Source organism: Amblyomma maculatum, chromosome 2 (genome assembly GCF_055883805.1).
Source record: "Amblyomma maculatum isolate TAMU_Amacu chromosome 2, ASM5588380v1, whole genome shotgun sequence".
In the NCBI taxonomy this organism is placed as follows: domain Eukaryota; kingdom Metazoa; phylum Arthropoda; class Arachnida; order Ixodida; family Ixodidae; genus Amblyomma; species Amblyomma maculatum.
The window spans coordinates 127,734,577-127,753,289 of NC_139345.1; the positions used below are offsets into that span (position 1 = coordinate 127,734,577).

At 43.4% G+C, this 18,713-nt stretch overlaps 1 protein-coding gene across 1 annotated transcript in view; it reads left to right on the forward strand.

Moving 5' to 3' along the window:
• The window catches only part of LOC146199792 (diuretic hormone receptor-like), an 84,388-nt gene extending 65,962 nt beyond the window's left edge, over positions 1-18,426 (forward strand). The window contains exons 8-12 of the mRNA XM_084595252.1: positions 10,172-10,238; positions 11,152-11,237; positions 13,930-14,062; positions 16,197-16,238; positions 17,728-18,426. Coding sequence (XP_084451378.1) covers positions 10,172-10,238; positions 11,152-11,237; positions 13,930-14,062; positions 16,197-16,238; positions 17,728-18,036 — 637 coding nt within the window. The 3' untranslated portion in view covers positions 18,037-18,426. The remainder of the gene's footprint in view (positions 1-10,171; positions 10,239-11,151; positions 11,238-13,929; positions 14,063-16,196; positions 16,239-17,727) is intronic.
• Positions 18,427-18,713: the final 287 nt, after the last annotated feature.

Genomic DNA, 18,713 nt, shown 5'->3' on the forward strand with positions numbered 1-18,713 from the left:
AATGTCACCTCAGTGTCAATGAACGTCACCTTTCCGTTCTCTTTTTCCTGTATTCAGCGGCTGGCCGCTACGTAACAATATTATTTATTATATAATAGCAAATAATAATATTATTGCTAATAATAGCATTATTTTAGAGATTGTATCTATGAAGTACATGCAATGTGTGGCTTGGAAGCATGGCCCATTGATTAACACAGCAAAATAAAGTTTAATAATTGAGACTGAACAAACACAACCCTGTAAAAACGCCCTGCTGCTCCATTATAATAATTGATTAACTGAGTTAAAATGTCTGTATTTTTTTCTATTCGCTTCGGTGTTATGTCTCTGTGAGCATCCTGTGCGTCATGCAACTTACAGCATTGACAGCAGAAGTAATGTGCCTTAGAAAGATATTGGAATCTAGAATAAAGCCTTTCTTTTGCATTATTTAATCATCATTGTCAATCTGTATTTGATAAAAGTCCCTGATTAGGAACGTCTTTCTTTTTCTCCTAGGTGACATGAACGAATACATTAGTGACTCATATATCATCACTATTTCATTGCTGGCCTATAACGGCAAGGAATCACAACGAATGCTCATTTGTTGCAAGCCAAGGTGGAACTGGTGGCAAAATACATATCAGGGATATATCGTTGCCTCTTGTATAAAACGAACAACCGTGTCCACCCAGTTATAAAGAACAATGCGCCGTCGTAAACAGATCTTCCGAATCGAAAAACGCGCTTTCTGCCTGGTTTGAAAAATAAAAACTTGAACATTAACCTATGCATTTAAACCGCAGTTAGTCGCAGGCAAAACGTACCGCGACAGGTTAGAAGAAAGCCTGGTAGGTATGTGCATGCCGGCTTTAAATAGCCTTGTTGAATAAAACAGGAAATGTGATAAGCGCGTACTAGAGGCAGCGCTGAAAACGTAATTACCGCATAACGCCAGCGATAACTAAGAACAGCAATCTTAGAAGTTTGATTACCGATCCCGAGGTACACCTTGATGGCCGAGCTCTTCAATGGGCAATTGCTTTGTTTGCAAAATCGGATATGCATACCTTCACTTTGCTGCCTTAGGCAAAGAGTCTGCTTGGTAGATGTATATACAGGAATCACAGATGGGTTGATGAGGGTGGGATAAGGTGCTAGTTAGCAGCTGGTTTGAGGCCTACGTGGCTGTACTCCTGCCCTGATGTCGCTCTCTAGTATTCTATACTAGTATACTAGTATCTATCTAGTATCTAGTATCTCGAGTACGTGGAGGTAGGAAAGCACAGCAGGGAAATTAGCAATCCGAACTGGGTATGAAAAGTTGAGTTGAAAGTCTCATGGTTTTGCAAGAGCTGTCGGGAATACTCGAACAAGCTTCATCTTACGCGTCATCTGCATCAGTCATATGAACTGTGCTCTCGACAGATCCGACCGGGTACAGTTGGGATCTCGCATATTTACTTAACCTTTTCGTTTCGAGAACAGTGCAATGTTTTGGAGGACTATACATTGAATTTTGCTTTATCACTTTCGCTAGTTTAGTTCATTCAGCCTGCCGTCATAAGAGGCTTTAGAAGCTCGAGATAGCTGGCAGGGGCCTAAAGCAATGTAAGATCGTCTACTCACTACGACCTTCGCCGAGTTAGCTTTACATACGCTAACGTGCCGAAACGCCGCTGACCCGTGGCCAAGATGACGAGGGGGAGCCTTCACGCACGGCTCCAAAAATATGAGGTAAAGCCTCCTCTTAATTTTTTTCTTCCCTTATGTCTTAAAATGGGAAGCCAATGTTCTACTTGAGCAGTAAACACAAACATGGCTCAGAGTGAGCGTTGTGCGTAGGCATGTCCCTCCGTGAGAGGTTGGGAATCTCTGAAACGGTTACAGCGCTCTAAAAACGGGTCGTCCGCAAGAAGGGCCTCGGCCAGCAGCATATGACCAACCTGGACAGCTTAGAAAGCAGCTTGGTCAGGTCTTATTTGAAGGACCAAATGGCCGCAACGCACTTTGAAAAAAGAAATGATAAACGCCACTTTTGCTTGACAGTGCCTATTTAGATGTCGTATGGCAGGCCCTCCCAACAAGAACTTCATATACAACTAGCGCCATCCACGCGGCCGTTAGGATTGTTTTATATGGGCTCAACTCTGTATTATGTCGGCGACGTTGCTTGCATTACTGCAAAATGACACTGTCGCCTTCTTATTAGAAATACTTCTGGTGTCAACGCCCTTAGCAATTATGAAATTCGCCCAATTTGGAATAAAGGACTTCCGCAGACAGCTTAAACGTCATTAAAGGATGAATAAATACCCACTCATCTAATGCTAAAAGACCAAAAAAGGCGCGGTTATGCACAGGTAAACATTGATGACTCACATGATTCTCTAGATGGTTTTTAAAGAACTCGGCATTGTCCTACGGGATTGTCCACTCAAAAGTGAACCACTATTGTAGATTATTGTTTACCGTAATTATCGTGAACCTCAAGATATCAGAATATTCAAAACTTTGGCAAATTACAAACATTCTCTTCCCAAACTAATTCATGTGAACTGCGTGAATTTTATTGCCTACCGTTGAAGCGTAGATGTCGCTGCTAGCTTCACTGTTATTTCACCACACAAACTCATATAGGGCGAGTGCCATACATATCCACCGCGATTTCGGATGCAGCTATCACGCAACCGGGTTAACTGGAGAAATAGGGGAGAGACCTTCGCTCTACAATGAGTGTAGTCAGGCTGATGGTGATGATGATGATGAACCATAAAACGTGTGCAGTAATTGCTCCCGCACAAGTTAACTCAGGCTGCAAAGCAACATCGAGTGAAACACAAAACACGTAGGCGCAAAACACTGATCGTGCCAGAGAAAAAAATAAAAAACTAATTTCGAACATTTCTGTTTTGATTTTACATGGAGCCAGCAGGAGAAGCTACATAAATGTTTCTCGTGTCAGAATGCAATTTATATACAGTTTTAACAGAAAGCCTGTTGGTTCAACAGAAATTTCTTCAGCACCATTGGAAGTTTGTACGTTACAACGAAAAAAAGCTGCGGAACTAAAACTACTAAAAGTGCTAAAAACAATGCTACAGAACATCAGCAAAGTCTGAAATTTGCACAAAACGACAAATGCCTTAAAATATCGTGAATTTTTTGCACGGTTCTGTCGACTTGCTTTTCTCTTTGGAGTATGCAAATCAAGAATCAGATTACGTGCTATTCTTCGCAATACTTTCTAATTTAGGCGAAAGTCGCCATATTTCAACAAGTAAGCATTCTTGAATGAGAGAAGCAAGTTCAAGCAAGTGCATGTTAAATATCCCCAGGATGCGTAGCCCTCCACCACGGCTCCTCTTTCTTTCTTTCCACTTTCACTCCCACCTTCGTCCCTCCCTCTAAAGCGCGGTTCAGATGTCCACATAACAAATGTGAGATGTTCTACTCCTTTGCTTTCCTGCGAAGCAATTAATATTTTTATTACGCTGCCAGACAGTGGCTTAAAGCTTAAATAGCCACGCATTGAGCTTATGTAGGGTTATCAGTAAAAACAGCGCTATCGTTTGCATACGCTAACAGCTTTACTTCGGCTGCTTGTGCCTTGAATCTCTGAATGCTATATTGTTGAGTATTTCCAAACAAAGGGTCTGTATATGGATAAAAAATAAAAGAGGGTTGAGAGAACAGCAATGGAGTACGTAACGCTGTACGCTAAACATCTGCTAACGATCAGCCTCGTCATGCACCTCCGGTACTCCAAAGCCACTCCCTCACGGATAACAGAACTGACATTAACATGGTTTAAAAAGACAAACAATAGTTGGTGAGTGACACAACCAAATCTCTTTGCTAAGTCAAACTGGAGAAAGGCCACCCGACCATTACTGTCATCACAGTATTCCAGTACCCTGCGAGCTTTATGGATATTGATGAAAGTGGAGCGCCCTTTAATCCCACTCGTCTGATTAGGCCCAACTATGTCATTAATCATGGTCTGCAACCTTCGCCCCAGAACCTCCCTAAAGATTGTGTACTCCACGTTTGTGAGTGTCATGGACTGGTAAGAAGTAACCAGTCTTAACTTACTCATTTCATTTCTTTTCGGAATAGGCACATGCTTAAATTCTTTATAAAAAGCCGCAATCAACCCGTCCGGTCGAGATGACCTAATAGAATTCCTTTTATCAGTTGCTTGCTCCAACTATTCAGTTATTCCGAATTCTAATTTGCCTCTTCTTTCGACGTCTAAACGTGGTAGCTCTACCAGAAACTCATCCTTAAATGTGATAACGTCTACCACGTGCATAAGTGTGTGCGCAAATTCAGTAACGTCAGCGGTAGTGGAGTTAACTGGTCGCAATGCCTCGGACTTCGGCATGGAAGGTAGCCATCTATGCTTGAACGGTTTGCCAGTGTGCCTTGAACGACGACATCGGATACAGACTTAAGGGTTCCGCTTATAGCTTACTGTCAAAGTGAACAGTATTGGCGAGGGCAGGCTAAAGTGATAAACCACAAAGCTGCAATGTGGAAGAGACCGGCCTATCTATTTTTTCCAGGGCCACCGTTTGCAACTTGTTATTTATCAGCAAGCTTTGGTATGTTATGCAGGTATTGTACTGTTCACGATTAAATATTCAGACGCTGCACAGGACTTTCGCCGTATTTGTCTGGGCATCTTAATGGGAGAGCTGGAGCCGGGCCAACTTGTTCTGTCGAGTAAAAGAGGGTGAGGTAGGATTAGGCTGCCCCTGTTTGCTACAGCCGGTCAGTCGTTTTGTTTTTCCATTTTTTAGAGACACGATTGACCCTTTCTTAAGCACCGCATGCCAAGTCAGGCTGAGGCGGCTGCTACTGTAGTACGTTGTGATAACTGAAGATGGTTCCGCAGGGATTAAGGGCTTTTACAGAGAAATCCTATCAAGTTTGTGGTTCCTTTCAAAGCGGTTTTCAAAAATTTATTTGGCAACAGTAAAATCAAAGAAAGTGTACTGGATATTGTGTGACATTATATTCCCAATGCTTTTTAGACGGCCTTTCACAGTGGCGGCCCAGGTGTAGATGTCTTAAAAAGGGTAAAAAGAATGCAGATGACGCCAGGAGCAAATATCTTCTATTTCGAATTGAAAAGCAGCACCCTGTCGATAAAAACATATTTCCGTGAAAAGGATTATTTATAGCCCGGGGATCATGCTCTTCAATATGCAGGCAGCCAGAAACAATAGACCACATTTTTCACACTGTACGGAAGGGGTCTATTTCTAGAAACACTGTAAAGAACGCTAATAAAATATTTTCTGCTAAATCCACAGGGTATCCGGTACTTATGCACAGAAAGTGAGGAAAGGGTACCAGTTGATTTAATTATGCTCATGGGCACCACCACACTATATGGCGCTCAAGAATGGCTGGTTACCATTGTGATAAGAGCGCACGGCTTGCCCAAATTTATTTTCTGGAAAGCGTGGGCAAGTTTTTGGCAATTCAGGAAGAGGCTGCAGAACCTGCCGAGTGGCTCTCAAGACTAGGCGCTTTGTTGTGCTTGCGTGAATTTTAGTTTGTAAGATGTAAATAGCATATGTAAATGGCATATTGTGTGATTTTGTTTTTGTGAAATGCGATATGTCAAGACCAGGCAATAAAGTAAGAAAAAAAGCGTATGCAGGGTTTTCAAAGGTTGCGTTTGGCAGGAGCTGTCAACTCGGACCTCTCCTTTTATATCGGAGGGTGATGTCAGTATCTGCCTACCAAGACCCTCGAATACACTTTGCCCCTTGGTCATACATGTAGGTTCATACGGATTGGTTAATTAAGCTCAGCTTTAACTATCGGATGGCTATGACTCTATTGAGTCGACGGTGTTCCCCTGTCCCTTTTTATTTTTATGTTAATGTCGCACAGCGCTATCCTTCGAGAGAGAAATTTTGCACTACTACAATTCGCAGAGTGAACATTTTTGCATATGTGTCGCACATATTAGATGTCATTTTGTGCGAAACCATTCTGATGATTGGCAAGGCGTTCTCGATTTCACCATGATGACACATTGAAATTGGGTTTATCTACTATTGCTCTTTGGGACAATAGGTGCTCAGTTGGATACAGAGTACGCTCTCCTAATTGCACAAATTGAAATAATGTAGTGAGAACTCACTAATAGTTACGCATTATACATACCGCACAAAGAACTTATTTCATTTTTATTGGTGTTAAAGAAGTAATCATTAAAGTCTTACCAGAATATGCCACGTCTCTAAAAATGTAGGGTAGTCATTTCGACTCCTCTCAATTACTAATGAGGAGTATGCAGCATCTCGAAGTGATTCCATATAGCAATGTCGTATTTCATATCCGGGTCTCTTTATAGCGCAATCTTTCGTCGTACTTTGCCCTTCATTGCATTCCTAGGTTTCGTGTCCCCGTTACAAGAGAAAATGAAGACTGTACCCTCTGTTCTTTTTGTCACCTGAAGAAGTTATAGGTGCTAGGTCCACGCTCCGATCGTGGTAACCGGCTGGCGGCTCTTACTGCCGGCTAGGTAGAAGATACAAGCCACTCGACACTAATTGAATATTTCTCTTGCTTTATAGCATTTATATTATTATTGCATTAAACCAAGACCTGCGATTTAGTTCCCAGAAATTAAATGCTATTATTGAATGCAAAGAATAGGTGATCCTCTCGATGAAAGAGTGTATATAGTTCTGCTAATATGGTACTATACCAACCGATGTACAAACAGTGCTCCTTCAATGCATTCATTTTTTAACGTTATTATGCGTGCGATCATTTATCCGTAGTGCACACCATGAAATCATCCTTGCTCTCGTAATCTCGTTTGTGTAGTTGCTAGAAACGTTTTTTCATCGCTAATATGCGCTTTTCGGTCAATTTTTTTCCCGTTTGGCCAAACATGGCCAGTTCTAAATCTTTATCGCACATTTTCGTAGCTTCCACATCCTGTGGTAAAATTTTTCTATACTGTCAACTATAAAGAAAAAGCTTCGCTAAGGTCTAAGGGCAGTCCTAATAAATTGGTCGTAAGAACTAAATAGTCCGTGCAACTCCCAAAGCCAATTATATAGATCATATGCTTTCTGGTTTGAGCTCACTGCCCAGAAAAATAGTAGATAACTCCCAAGCTCCGCCATAGTAGAGTCACGCGATAGCGTAGACTACCAGCCCACAGAAACACCCCGTTTCAGCCAATACGTGGGAACGCACCAGCGTGACCTAGCGGCAACGTGAATGCAAGGGTCCTGGAAGACTGATTTGATATCACCCTCCGATATGGAATGAAAGGCCCAGCTGGCAGCTCCCGCCAAAAATAATGCCAGGTAACCCAACTTCCCGTTAGAGCTCGGCTGTGTCAGCTACGCTACTGCCTGCCAACGCCATGTTCGTGAGTTTTCGTTCACAACGCGCACACCGACGCCGGCGAACGGCGCAGAAGAAGAATCCACCACAGAGAACACTATAAGCCCCTGCATACGCCATTACAGTCCACCACTCCAAGCTCGTTCCTCAAACCTCTACGACGGCAAATTTGCAAACGAAAGTAACCTGCGGAATCTTATCCGCAACGTAGTTCCAGAGTAGATTCGTCGGCTTCTGCAGTCGTCCAAACAGCCACAGACATCGACACTCACGGATTTCACCGGCGAAAGAGTGGTGCAGACTCTTCGAAATTATACATCGATGTTCACAAAGTGAGCACTACAGGTCAAGAGGTACGCCACCGCAATAAAACTCTTGACTCCTCGGTGAACGAAAAGAATCCTTCGTCGTTATAAATCTGCTATGCCAAATTGGCGCCCGTTTGGACCCTCCTGGCCAACTCCCCACCGACGCTCAAACCCCGAGAAAGGCAATTTCTTGACGACAAAAAACAATCGCCCCCTGTGCCTCCATATGGCGTCTCTGCAATATATAAAAATCGTCCTACACGGGTTTTCCATCCCCATCGCTCGACCGCACAACGGCCATGAAAACCATAAATTCTACCCGGACACTACAGGAACTCTGTGCAGGAAAACTTACGGGCTCCCAAACCTTCTCTCCTGTCTCCCACTCGCTGTGGATTAGACGCTGAGGTAGACAGAGAGAGAGATAAACTCATTAATAAAAAAGAGAATTTAGCCGGAATTTGAAATTCGCTTGCATGCTACTCTGCGCAGAAAAAGAATCAGGGAGAGAAATACAGCGAACTGACACTCTAAGGGAGGGCCTCGCAGGTGCCTAGCCTCAACTGAGAAAATCGAAAACGCCTTTGAAGGTGAGATTGCTTTACGGCAAAGCAACCAAGATATTCGGTCAGCGATGCATAACGACGCTGAAATTATTGCATTGACACTGTCCACAGGACCAGCATCGAAGCTTACACGACCAGGCTGCAGAGGGACGCCATGACCCAACGCATTGGTAACGGCTTGCCAAAGGCCTAGCAAGACCGGCTACTTTCTTGTCGTTCATCCCGACGCTCGCAAAGAAATCCTATACGGTTATTTTGGTGAACCCTCATCTCGCCGTCTAAACTTCATTCTAATACTCTTTTCTGTATACAGCAAACTATTAGTTGCTCCTTCTCTACACACATGTCTGTTAGCGGCTGACTTACCGCACCGGGAACTCCCGTCTGGGCGGCGGCTGTATGAACCTTGAACCATACGTGAGCGTCCCGTGAGTGCGCCTTGGAACATGTAAACCGACAACCTCTGCCCGCAGCGTGCATCCGACGAGTCGGCGCCGCGGTGGCGGGCGCCGTGTTGTCCGTGTTTACCTTGTTTTGGTTGTGATGTTTTCGTTTTGAATGGGCCAAGTGCGCAGCAAATACAGCTTCCAGTTTTGGTGCGAGAGAGTGCGATCACAGATCATAGTTAGCGCATCCGTGTTTCGTGTCATTCTCTGTTCCTTATCCAAGATTATCAAGAGCGTAACAAAAATGACCTTGTGAATAAATAACTAGCCCAATATCAAAACCCTTCTAAGTGCCTTTCAAATGTTTGTTCGCAATTCTTTGTTTTTTACATCTGCCGGCATTTCTTTTCGTTGTACAGCATCGGGCACATAGTGTTTTGGATGGGAATAATGCCGTAAGGGGGAAGTATTGTCCTGATTCTGCACGCTCAATGTTGTTGGATGCTGCCTCATCAATCTCTTTGCAGGCAACACGGGCCGAAATTTACCTTTTATGATCGCCAAAATCCACAGCTGCTTCCGCATTGATCTCGATTCCCCCCCTCCCCTCCCTATCTTTGCCTTTCTCTCCGTAGGAGCAAGTACCCTAAATGACTAATTTCAGCTCAGTAGAGAGCTGCAGGCATTGTCTATGTCGACGGCCGCCGGCACATTTTCTGCGAAAGCATACACCCATTTTTGTCACCATTCTGCCGAATAGCCTCCTTAAGACGCCCTTTATTGCCTCCCTCAGCGCCGTTCAATAGTCATGATAAATGTCGCAATATTCGTCGGTGCATACACATTATGTACTTACAAAGACGTCTAGGCTTGCTAGCGCGCCGGATAGGAAATTTTGTTAATTAGTGTCAAATATCTGCCTTTGTGGCTGTATTAACACCGTTCTTTGAAGCATAGAAAGGAAGAAAAGAAAAACAAAAGTGATTGGAAGTGCTCTAAAGCTATATTCCTCGAAATAAATCTGAGATTCTGTTTACAAAAAGAACCCGTGCTAATGGCTGCTCTATCAAAACCTTCAATAGCGTGAAAGTGAACTAGATCCATGTTTGAATGCAAAGACCCTAAACGCATTGTAGTCAACCTCTTTGACAAACGCTCCCTTCTTGTTTATGGGTTTTTTTTTATGTGATTTGTGGCAGCTGGTAATATATCGTGTTCTTTCTTCGGGGCTATGTCTGTCGGGCTTCTTTAAAGAGCCCTGAAACCCCATGGTGACTGGCCTGCTCCTTCCAGTTGTCGTGGTGGCGTCCCTGGTGGATACGGGTTTAGATCCTGAGAACAAAAGGTTTTGTGGTAAACAATGAGAAAAGGACAGTGTGGCGATATATTTTATATTTATAAAGAGTCAGCAGCCACCAGCATGCTAAATTTCGACCAAATGCAATCGCTTGTCTCCTTCTTCCTTGTTCTATATTCTATTTCAATCTATCCTTTAGAGAAACAGGTTTTTACTTGTAATTTTTATCTTTCTCTTTTGCAGGTGCGTATGGCAGTTAAAGGACATTTACGACTGCATCTTTATCTGTCCGGTTGCCATCGTTTTATTGGTAAGTGAAGAAAAACCGACCAAGTAGCGACTGTTTTATCCCACATATTTATCTCCGTTTCCATTCTCTTGTTTATTTCATCGCAAAGCAGGGCTAGCTGGAGTCTTTTATTTTAACTTATTTACCTCGCTTCCAAACAGGTTTTTTAATCAAGAACTCGCACACACAGTGACAGACCGAGAAATCATTTAAACTATTTCGGTCATATATGCCAAGGGGCGCAAAAATGTGAATACTTTTCATTTCTGCATGCATTTCTACTTTAACTGCTGGGTTTCTTGCCATAAAGTTCGCCTTAGCAAACTTAATCATGGTGATAAGGTAGCAAAAATGCAGCAGGCTGCTAAAATATACATTATCTGCAGATAGTAGGTCCCTTTGTAAACATATGTATAATTCGAAAAAAAATGCTAGTGTGGACAGAATACTGCCTCCTAATACAGAAGTGTGACAGCGTAAGCAATTGCATGACCCCACTGAAGCGTTCCAAACCAGTGTTTTTCTTCTGCATGATGCTTTGCAATCCTCGCCAAATACCCTTTAATCCAAGACGACCATTTTGAGGTCGCATAACCATTTATGTTGTCTTCTTAAAATGTCCTGCGTACTTGTCCATTGCCTTCAGGTTATTAAATAGAATCCAGGAAATAGCAGTGCTATAGAAAGCACAGCATCATAAAATCATACCATCCGATTTCCTCAAACCAAGAAGGCTATTTGAGAATCGCAAAGTATGTTTTCATCGCTTTTCGTTGCTTCATTATAGCATCATCTTAAGAATCAGTCGCAAAAGTTTTCGCTATGACATCATACCCAATTCAACTGCTGTAGTTTACCTTGAGAAATTTACACAGTGCTGCATGACCGGACAATGTGATGAATCTTGCTAGGCATCTTTTATCGTATTTTTCAGGTAAACATGTTCTTCATGGGGGAAATTATGTGGGTGCTTATTACCAAACTTCGAGCTACGACGACAGTGGAGACGCAACAATACAGGTAAAGAAAGTCAGCCTGCACGCTCTATATATTTTTGTAGCTTAGTCCAAACATGACATTTCTTCTTAATCATCAGTTATGCTTATTTTCTTCTTTGTTTATCGCCGCAGGCGCAGGGACGTAACTATCTGGTCTACACGAGAAGCGAATTATCACCGGTACGCTACAAGATTGCTCACGACCAATGGAAACTGGGCGTAGCGAAATAGAATGTTAGCGTCCCCGCAGCAGCCTGTCAGCTTTATCTAAAAACCACCAAGGAAGGGGACGGTTAGCGAATGGGCTCTAAATTACTCTCAATTGCGTTTGGTTCTATCTGTATCATTTTGGATGAAGGGTAGAATATTTAGGTCATTAAGCCTGGCGTAAATTTCAATTTACCTTGAGGTTGCTTTTTATCGCTATAAAAATTAAATTAAAATAAAGAATAATAGAAAAGTCATTTTAATGAGTTCCGCAATGGTCTGCCACCTTTTTGTTAGGCGGTAAGGTCGACTGGCATAACCAAAGATACCTTCCTATTTAGTATATCTAACAGCATTCCTAATAGAGAGGGATTCTTGAAATCTCCGAGGATGTTTTAGAGCCCAGAATGTCATGGCATGAGGTGCTTCTGGCAAAATTAAAGCATAGTGCACGACATAGTTGCAGAACAGGAAGCTTGAAATCCCCCTCTTTTTCCTTTTTTGAAGGACGCTGCTATAGTTGCCAAGCATTAAGCGGTGCCAGACTGGCGGAATTTCGCTTTGCTGTGTGAATAGCGGTGACCGATAAGCCAAACACCGAATCGATGTTCACGTTCAGCGCGTGTGCCGTGGCGATACGCAATTCAAATAATTCCCCGAACGTTACGTTTGCCTCGTTCTATGCTCCCCTCTTTTTGAATAAAAGAGCAGGAATGGCTGTTGCCATAATGATCTCGACAACAGTCAAGTGCTCTTAAATATTTCGACTCTACGCGCTCTCACACCGCGTAGATTGCAGAGGGTCTCAATAAGCACTTTATATTTAACTACGTCTTCATGCATGTTTTCGGATTGCTGTTATATTTTGCGCACATATAAAGTTTAACATCGCAAAACGTCAGATAGTATCCGTTACTTGCACCTTGTACCACTCTCAGTGCAAGTTGTGCCCGCCAAATATGCTACTCTAAAATATACTTGCCCACATGATATCAGTAAACGTTAAAATGTTCTATGCTGCTCAGGGATAATGCAACTGTCCAATAAGAACCGGACTTTATTTCACCAACGCGAACGCAGTTCCCGTTGATTTCTTCTGTTAGCCAAATAATTTTGTGCCTAATGTACCCTTTAATTTTATGTAGCATCAACAACAGGACATTACCTATATTGAGGCGGCAGGCGTAGATAACTTTATAATTTATTACATGATTCTGTTCACTTTTCGTTCCATCTAAAAGTAATCGAGGAACGAAATGACCGGAAAATTAGGCGGGCCTTGTGCATAGGATTACGTTGAAACAAATGGGGGTAAGGTTAGATTATGAGGTTATGGTCGAATAAGTTGAATTACATAAAGTCAAGAAATATTTGGACAGATCATTTGGATCAAAGGTGGAGTGAGTTAAATTAAGGGTGAATTGTGGTGCATTCAGTAATTGTAGATATGGGAGGAATATGTTAGATAAAGGGTGAGTATACTGCCTTAGCAAGAATTGAGTTAAATTATATTATATCAAGGTGGAGTATGGTGGATTGGTATCATTAAGCTGCATTAGAAGGGAAAAATTAAAGTAAGAAATAATCGCCCTTGCATTCGTAACACGTGTGTTGAGTGTGTCCTAACTTAATGTCACAGAATTAAGACTGGTATTTAAGCGAGAAGACACTACCTGTGCTGAGGCTAGCAAGAGCAAGTAGTTTGCGTCCAGCAACGCTATCACGCCATACTTTTGAAGGCGAAGCTGAAATGTTTCCCATAATTTTTTCTTCCTTTTTTCTCGATCTGCAAGTGAAAACAAGGGTCTGAAGAAACATTCGCCATAAAAGTAGAAGTTGAATTTGGTGCATGAAGAACTTTCATGCCTTATCACCGTCGAAAATTTTCCCTACGCCTTTGTCAAACGCACTACCTCCTAAACACTAGAGGACAGGACAGTCTGCACAATAACAAAGGAAATAATTATAATTAGGATTAATAGTTGCATTTGGGCCGGTCGGCGAGGCATTATAGAGAGCAGCAGCGCAATGGAAACGCGGAGACAAGACACACGGATGTGTGTCTCGGATTTGTTGTGTGTGTGGATTGTGTCCGTGTTTTCATTGCGGTGCTCTGCTCCATTATGATTAGCAGTACAAATTCGAGGTAAGCTGCAAAGTGGAAATGTTCACTTGCATGCGTAAATATAGGTTTGCGATATCATTTTATATCTGTATAAAAATGTTTCATAGATATGTAACCAAACAGATGTAAGCTTCCGCTTGTTCAGTCTGCCCTGTCCTCTTGTGTTTTCCTTGTGGCATATTTCACGATGATGATAAACCAATTGGTTCGCATCCTAGCACTAGTAAATCCCTAAGTATCCGAGGCAGTGTAACATTCGGAGCAGGACCGCGATAGGTGTCCATTAAAGAAGCTAAAGGCGTTCACGGAACGCCTAACTTTATGAATCTATCTCAACACACTGTTTGCGTACCGGGATGTTGTTATTTCAACTACTGTGCAGGAAGGCGGCGAAAGCATTGCTCGTCCTCACTCCTCTGCTCGGCGTCACATATATTTTGGTCATTTGGACACCGTCCCACAAGACCGCCAAGATTGTATTCACTTACCTGCAGATCACGCTGCTCTCCACTCAGGCAAGTGAACGACGCTTTCCTTCCATAAATTCATAACTTCCCGCTCAATGATAACACAAATGTCAAAGTTTTCTATTCAATAAATGTTTTTGACGGAAACAGTTTCTACTAACACAAAATAACGGTGCTAATAATTTCAACAAAATTCTACCTTTTCTTACTTTGTAGATAACCACAACACTGTGGTATAAAGGTAATAAAAAATCAGGTTTCTACAAATTCATTACCCTGTTTCCTCAAACATGGCAATGAAAAGAAAACCACTCCATTGTCAATAAACACAATCATAAAGTTTTCACCCTTACTCGTCTACTAGATACTATTAGGAGGCAAACGGCCATTCTCCATACATAACATCTTTCACTGCAGCTTTTTTGTGGGTTTCTTAGCACCGCGGGACTATATCGACTATGAGTTTAATGGCTACTTTCAAATTCAAATCTAATAAACATTTCTGCTCATTGAGGTTTACTCTGCGCATTGGCGACGGGGAAACAAAGTTGTCTTTAAGTTGTTCTCGCAGTGGCTGAGATATAAATGTGGCAAAGGGGAGAGGAAGAGGGGAGCTGGTAAACTCTGACTAGTGAAAACCAGTGTCGCTTGTTCAGGATTACCGGGTTCCACAATCTCTCCTCACGTCATTCGAAGAACCTATTTCATGGCCATAAATAAGTCTGCTTTTGTATTAGCAAATGCAGATATAAAACAACTGGAAGAATATTTTTATAATTTTCGGGGAAATATACTCGGCTATTCAGACAAACAAGAAAGCGCTTCGAGCACTTCTCCTAAATGCTGGTCAAAATTGTGCAAGGCTGGTCAAAATTAAGTGGTTCAATTTCAGATTTCAGGAAAATGTTTAACATATTTTGTGAATCACAAAATGTTACGAAGCGGAAAGCCGATGAACACAAAGAACAGCGAACATAGAGATGATGTCCGGTGACCGTGAAACGATTTGAATGAATCGTGGCGGGCCTTGCGGGAACGCTCCATCCCGCGCCACTGCCTGTTTCTTCCTCGTCCGTAACATTACCCGGTGCCACAGAGCAATCGTGCCGATCTTGGACTAGCAAGTTTGTCGATGTCGATGAGATCCATGGCATGACAATGTGCGTAACTGGGTGATTAAAGATGAAAGAGGAACAAGGGAAGAAGACAACGTCTTGCCGCTACGATGGTTTCCCGATGAATCCTGGACCAGGATGCTTTCGGGCCACAGGTCGTCAATACCCGATGGCGGAGGCCAAGGCACGCACCGCATGCTATGGGCAGGGCTATTGTCTTTATGTGTAGCGGCGTCTTGAGTCATTGGTGCCTTTGGTTAGCACATCAGGTCCCTGGAATCAACGTGTTGGGCTCTCTCGTCGTGCCTTGCGGTCATGTTTGGGGCGTCTCTTGTCCGTCTCTCCTTCATCGTGTCTTGTCGGTCCTGGGGACAGGGCGGTGAAACAGCGAGGTCGCGTCAGTACTGACAGGCTGGGGACCAGCCTTCCGATGCCTCCCGACAGTGCAAGAAGACGCAGGGCGGCGAAGCTCCGAGCCAGCATGAGGAGAGATAAATTAACTCCAACCTCCACCAAAATATTATGGGGAGGCAAGCCAATGAACATAACGAACAGAGAACAGAGCGATGCTGTCCGATGACCATGAATGTGGCGGGCCTGACGCAAGCGCTTCTGCCCGTGCTACTGCCCACTTCTTCCTCGTCCATAACAATATTAATAATAAGAATAATTGGTTACCACCCAATAGGAAACGTCTCAGTGAGGTATATCTAACAGCCAGTGGGATTAATTAAGATTCGTGCACTTCAGAATAAGACTAGAAAATCGGATCCTTTCCAGCTTTGTCATGTACCAGCCAGAGCGGATAGTCAATGTGCATGACTATGTAGTCCAAGACTCTGCAAATTATTCAAATTCATGACAATAACTTGTGTATAGTCATGACTGAAAGGGCTAAGTCATGAGACTCAGAATGTTGATTCATAGTTCAAAAGTGCTGAGTCATGACACTCAAAATTACTTAGTCATAACACTCTAGGAGCTCCAGAAAGCTAACGCACATGTCTTCGCATTTCTTCATTGCAGATTTCGACCGTGCTCTCAATTTTTTTTCCTTTCCGTTCCAGGGGTTCACGGTGGCGGTTCTTTACTGTTTCTTTAATGGTGAGGTAAGGAATCTTTTTGCCCGCTCTTAGCTCCTTCGAACGCATGGGAGAGTTCAAATATAGTTTGGATGCCTGAAAGGAGGGTTGATCCTGAAGATGAAACTACAGTGGACATTCCATCATGCCCATTAATTAGACACTGTTTAAGGTTTCTTCCCTCTCCACGCAAACATATACAGCGCCGGGGGGGCGCAGTGGTTACGGCGCTCGACTACTGTTCCCAAGGATGGGGAATCGAATCCCAGCCTTGGCGGCTGCTTTTTGATGGAGGCGAAAAGCAATGCGCTCGTGTACTGTGCAATGAAGAGTACACGTTAAAGAACTCCAGGTGGTTGAAATTTCCACAGTCCTCCTCTACGGCATCTCTCATAGCCTGAGTCGCTTTGGGACGTTAAACCCCACAAACCAACCACCCAACCACGCAAACATGTTTCTTGCAGGCGCATTTGCCCTTTTGCCTGCGCAATATCAATTCATGGTTTATTGTGACGCACTTTCAATGATAGAAGATTTATGTAATACTCTTTGCAACACTTTCTTCTATACGAATCAACCGTAACCTTGAAGTAAATGCGTTTAGAATCCTGACTGACATCCTCAAAGTGACAAAAGCATTTGGTAATATTGTGAACATACACAGTAACGCGAGATTATTGATTCCAGCTAAAAGAGTGTAGGACAAAGTGAGTCGAAACGGTAATAACGGCAACCGTGCTAAACTAACAAACTGCTTGTGTGGATAGAATATACACCATAATAAAAGTATTTACTGATCAAAGCAAATCAAGCAGTGCATTCTCTCAACACAGAAGCTCATCCCAGGAATAATAATAATTGGTTCACTAGAAGGGAAAGGCACAGTATCTGTAATCTGTAACACTTGTTTCTCTGGACAACTGAACCGCACCGTAAAGAAAGGCGTGAAGGTGGGAGTTAAAATGGAAAGAGAGAAGGAGCAGCTGGTAGTTTAGGGCTACAGAGTAATTTCGACCACCTGGCTATCTTTAACGTACTCTGACATCGCACAGCACACGGACGCATCTTCGATTCTCCTCCATCGAAACGAAGCCGAGGTCGGGTTAGAACTCGGGTACCTCCGGCACTGTGGTCGGGCGTCTTGCCACTGCACCACCCCTGCGGGGCTCGTCCCGGGAAGCACTATATTGCTTTGAGCTATTGGCATGGCCTCTATAGTAGCCATTTTGGTGTCAGCCGGATTGTCACTTTCATAACGTTTTATCCAAATAGAGCGCTGCCCTAACGAATTCCCAAAAAGAAGATTAAGACTTTGCATATATGTGTGCACTAACTGTGGTTGTTATTTGAGGTGCACCAGCGCAGCAGAAGCCCTGATTAGTTAAGACTGCTGAGTATTGCAATTAAAATATGATGAGTTCCTTATACTTTTTCCCGCGTTTGTTGTATATTTGAAGATTTGTGATTGCCCGAGAACAGAAAAACAGAGCGAAAAACATCGCTCGTGGCATCGCAGGTGCGCAGTACCATTCGTCACCACCTGCAGCGCTGGAGAGCATCACGTGCTCTCAGTGCGGAGCAGATGCGGCAGGGTCTCAGTTACCGCGTGGGTTGCCGCCAGCCCACGGGGGTGTCGAGTGTTGGCGGTACGGTGGGTGCACATAGCGAGACTGGGCGCCTGTACAAAGGCCGGGCACCCAGATCCAGCTGCATCAGCTTCGCCTCGACCACTTCCACGGTGGTTCCGCATGCAGGCTTCCTGGGGCCGGCGCATCGGTTCACGAACGGCGCCTTCGGACCGCCTGGAAAAGACGACGCCGTCTGAGACTGCTGCCGTTTCATTATAATTTGTTATCGCGTCATTCAACAGTGGGTCTTTCTGCATACGTTCCATGGCGGTTCCCGTCATGGCTAAAATCCTCGCGTTTTTCATGCTTTGGCTCCCTGCATCCTACTTTAAAGCGTTTTTCTTGCTGTTGGTCTGCCCGTAGTTTGCTGGTGCAGCCCTAAACGTACGAGGATGAAATAATGACGGCTGTAATGCGCAGTGTCCGTTTTGTTTGTGCGCGCCTTGAGGCTTGTCACGCAACGAGACTTTCCCGTGGCAAGTTATCAGAAGCCTGAATGAATATGTCGCTTTTAGTATGTACCGTCAATTTGGTATTATCGATTTAATCTGTTCACCCTTCATTTGATTCTCGAAGTGTAGTTCAAGTCTACAGGATATTAATTTGAAAAAAAGAAAAGCTACGCATTTAGTGACAGCAAGATGATCGAAGCTCAGCCGTTCTCTTGCGTATACACTGTGCACAGAAGGCTGTGAACGCTGTTCTGTGTTCTGTGTTGGTGGTGTTCGTATATGGTGTTCGTCTAAAATAATTTTTTGATGCAGCATTGCTTCGATTTCGCAGAAAGTGGTCTGAATGGATCAAAGTTCAGCCGTGACGAGACAGTTTAAAAAGCGGCCAATAATTAACCTTAAGCACCGTTGTTTCCTCTCTC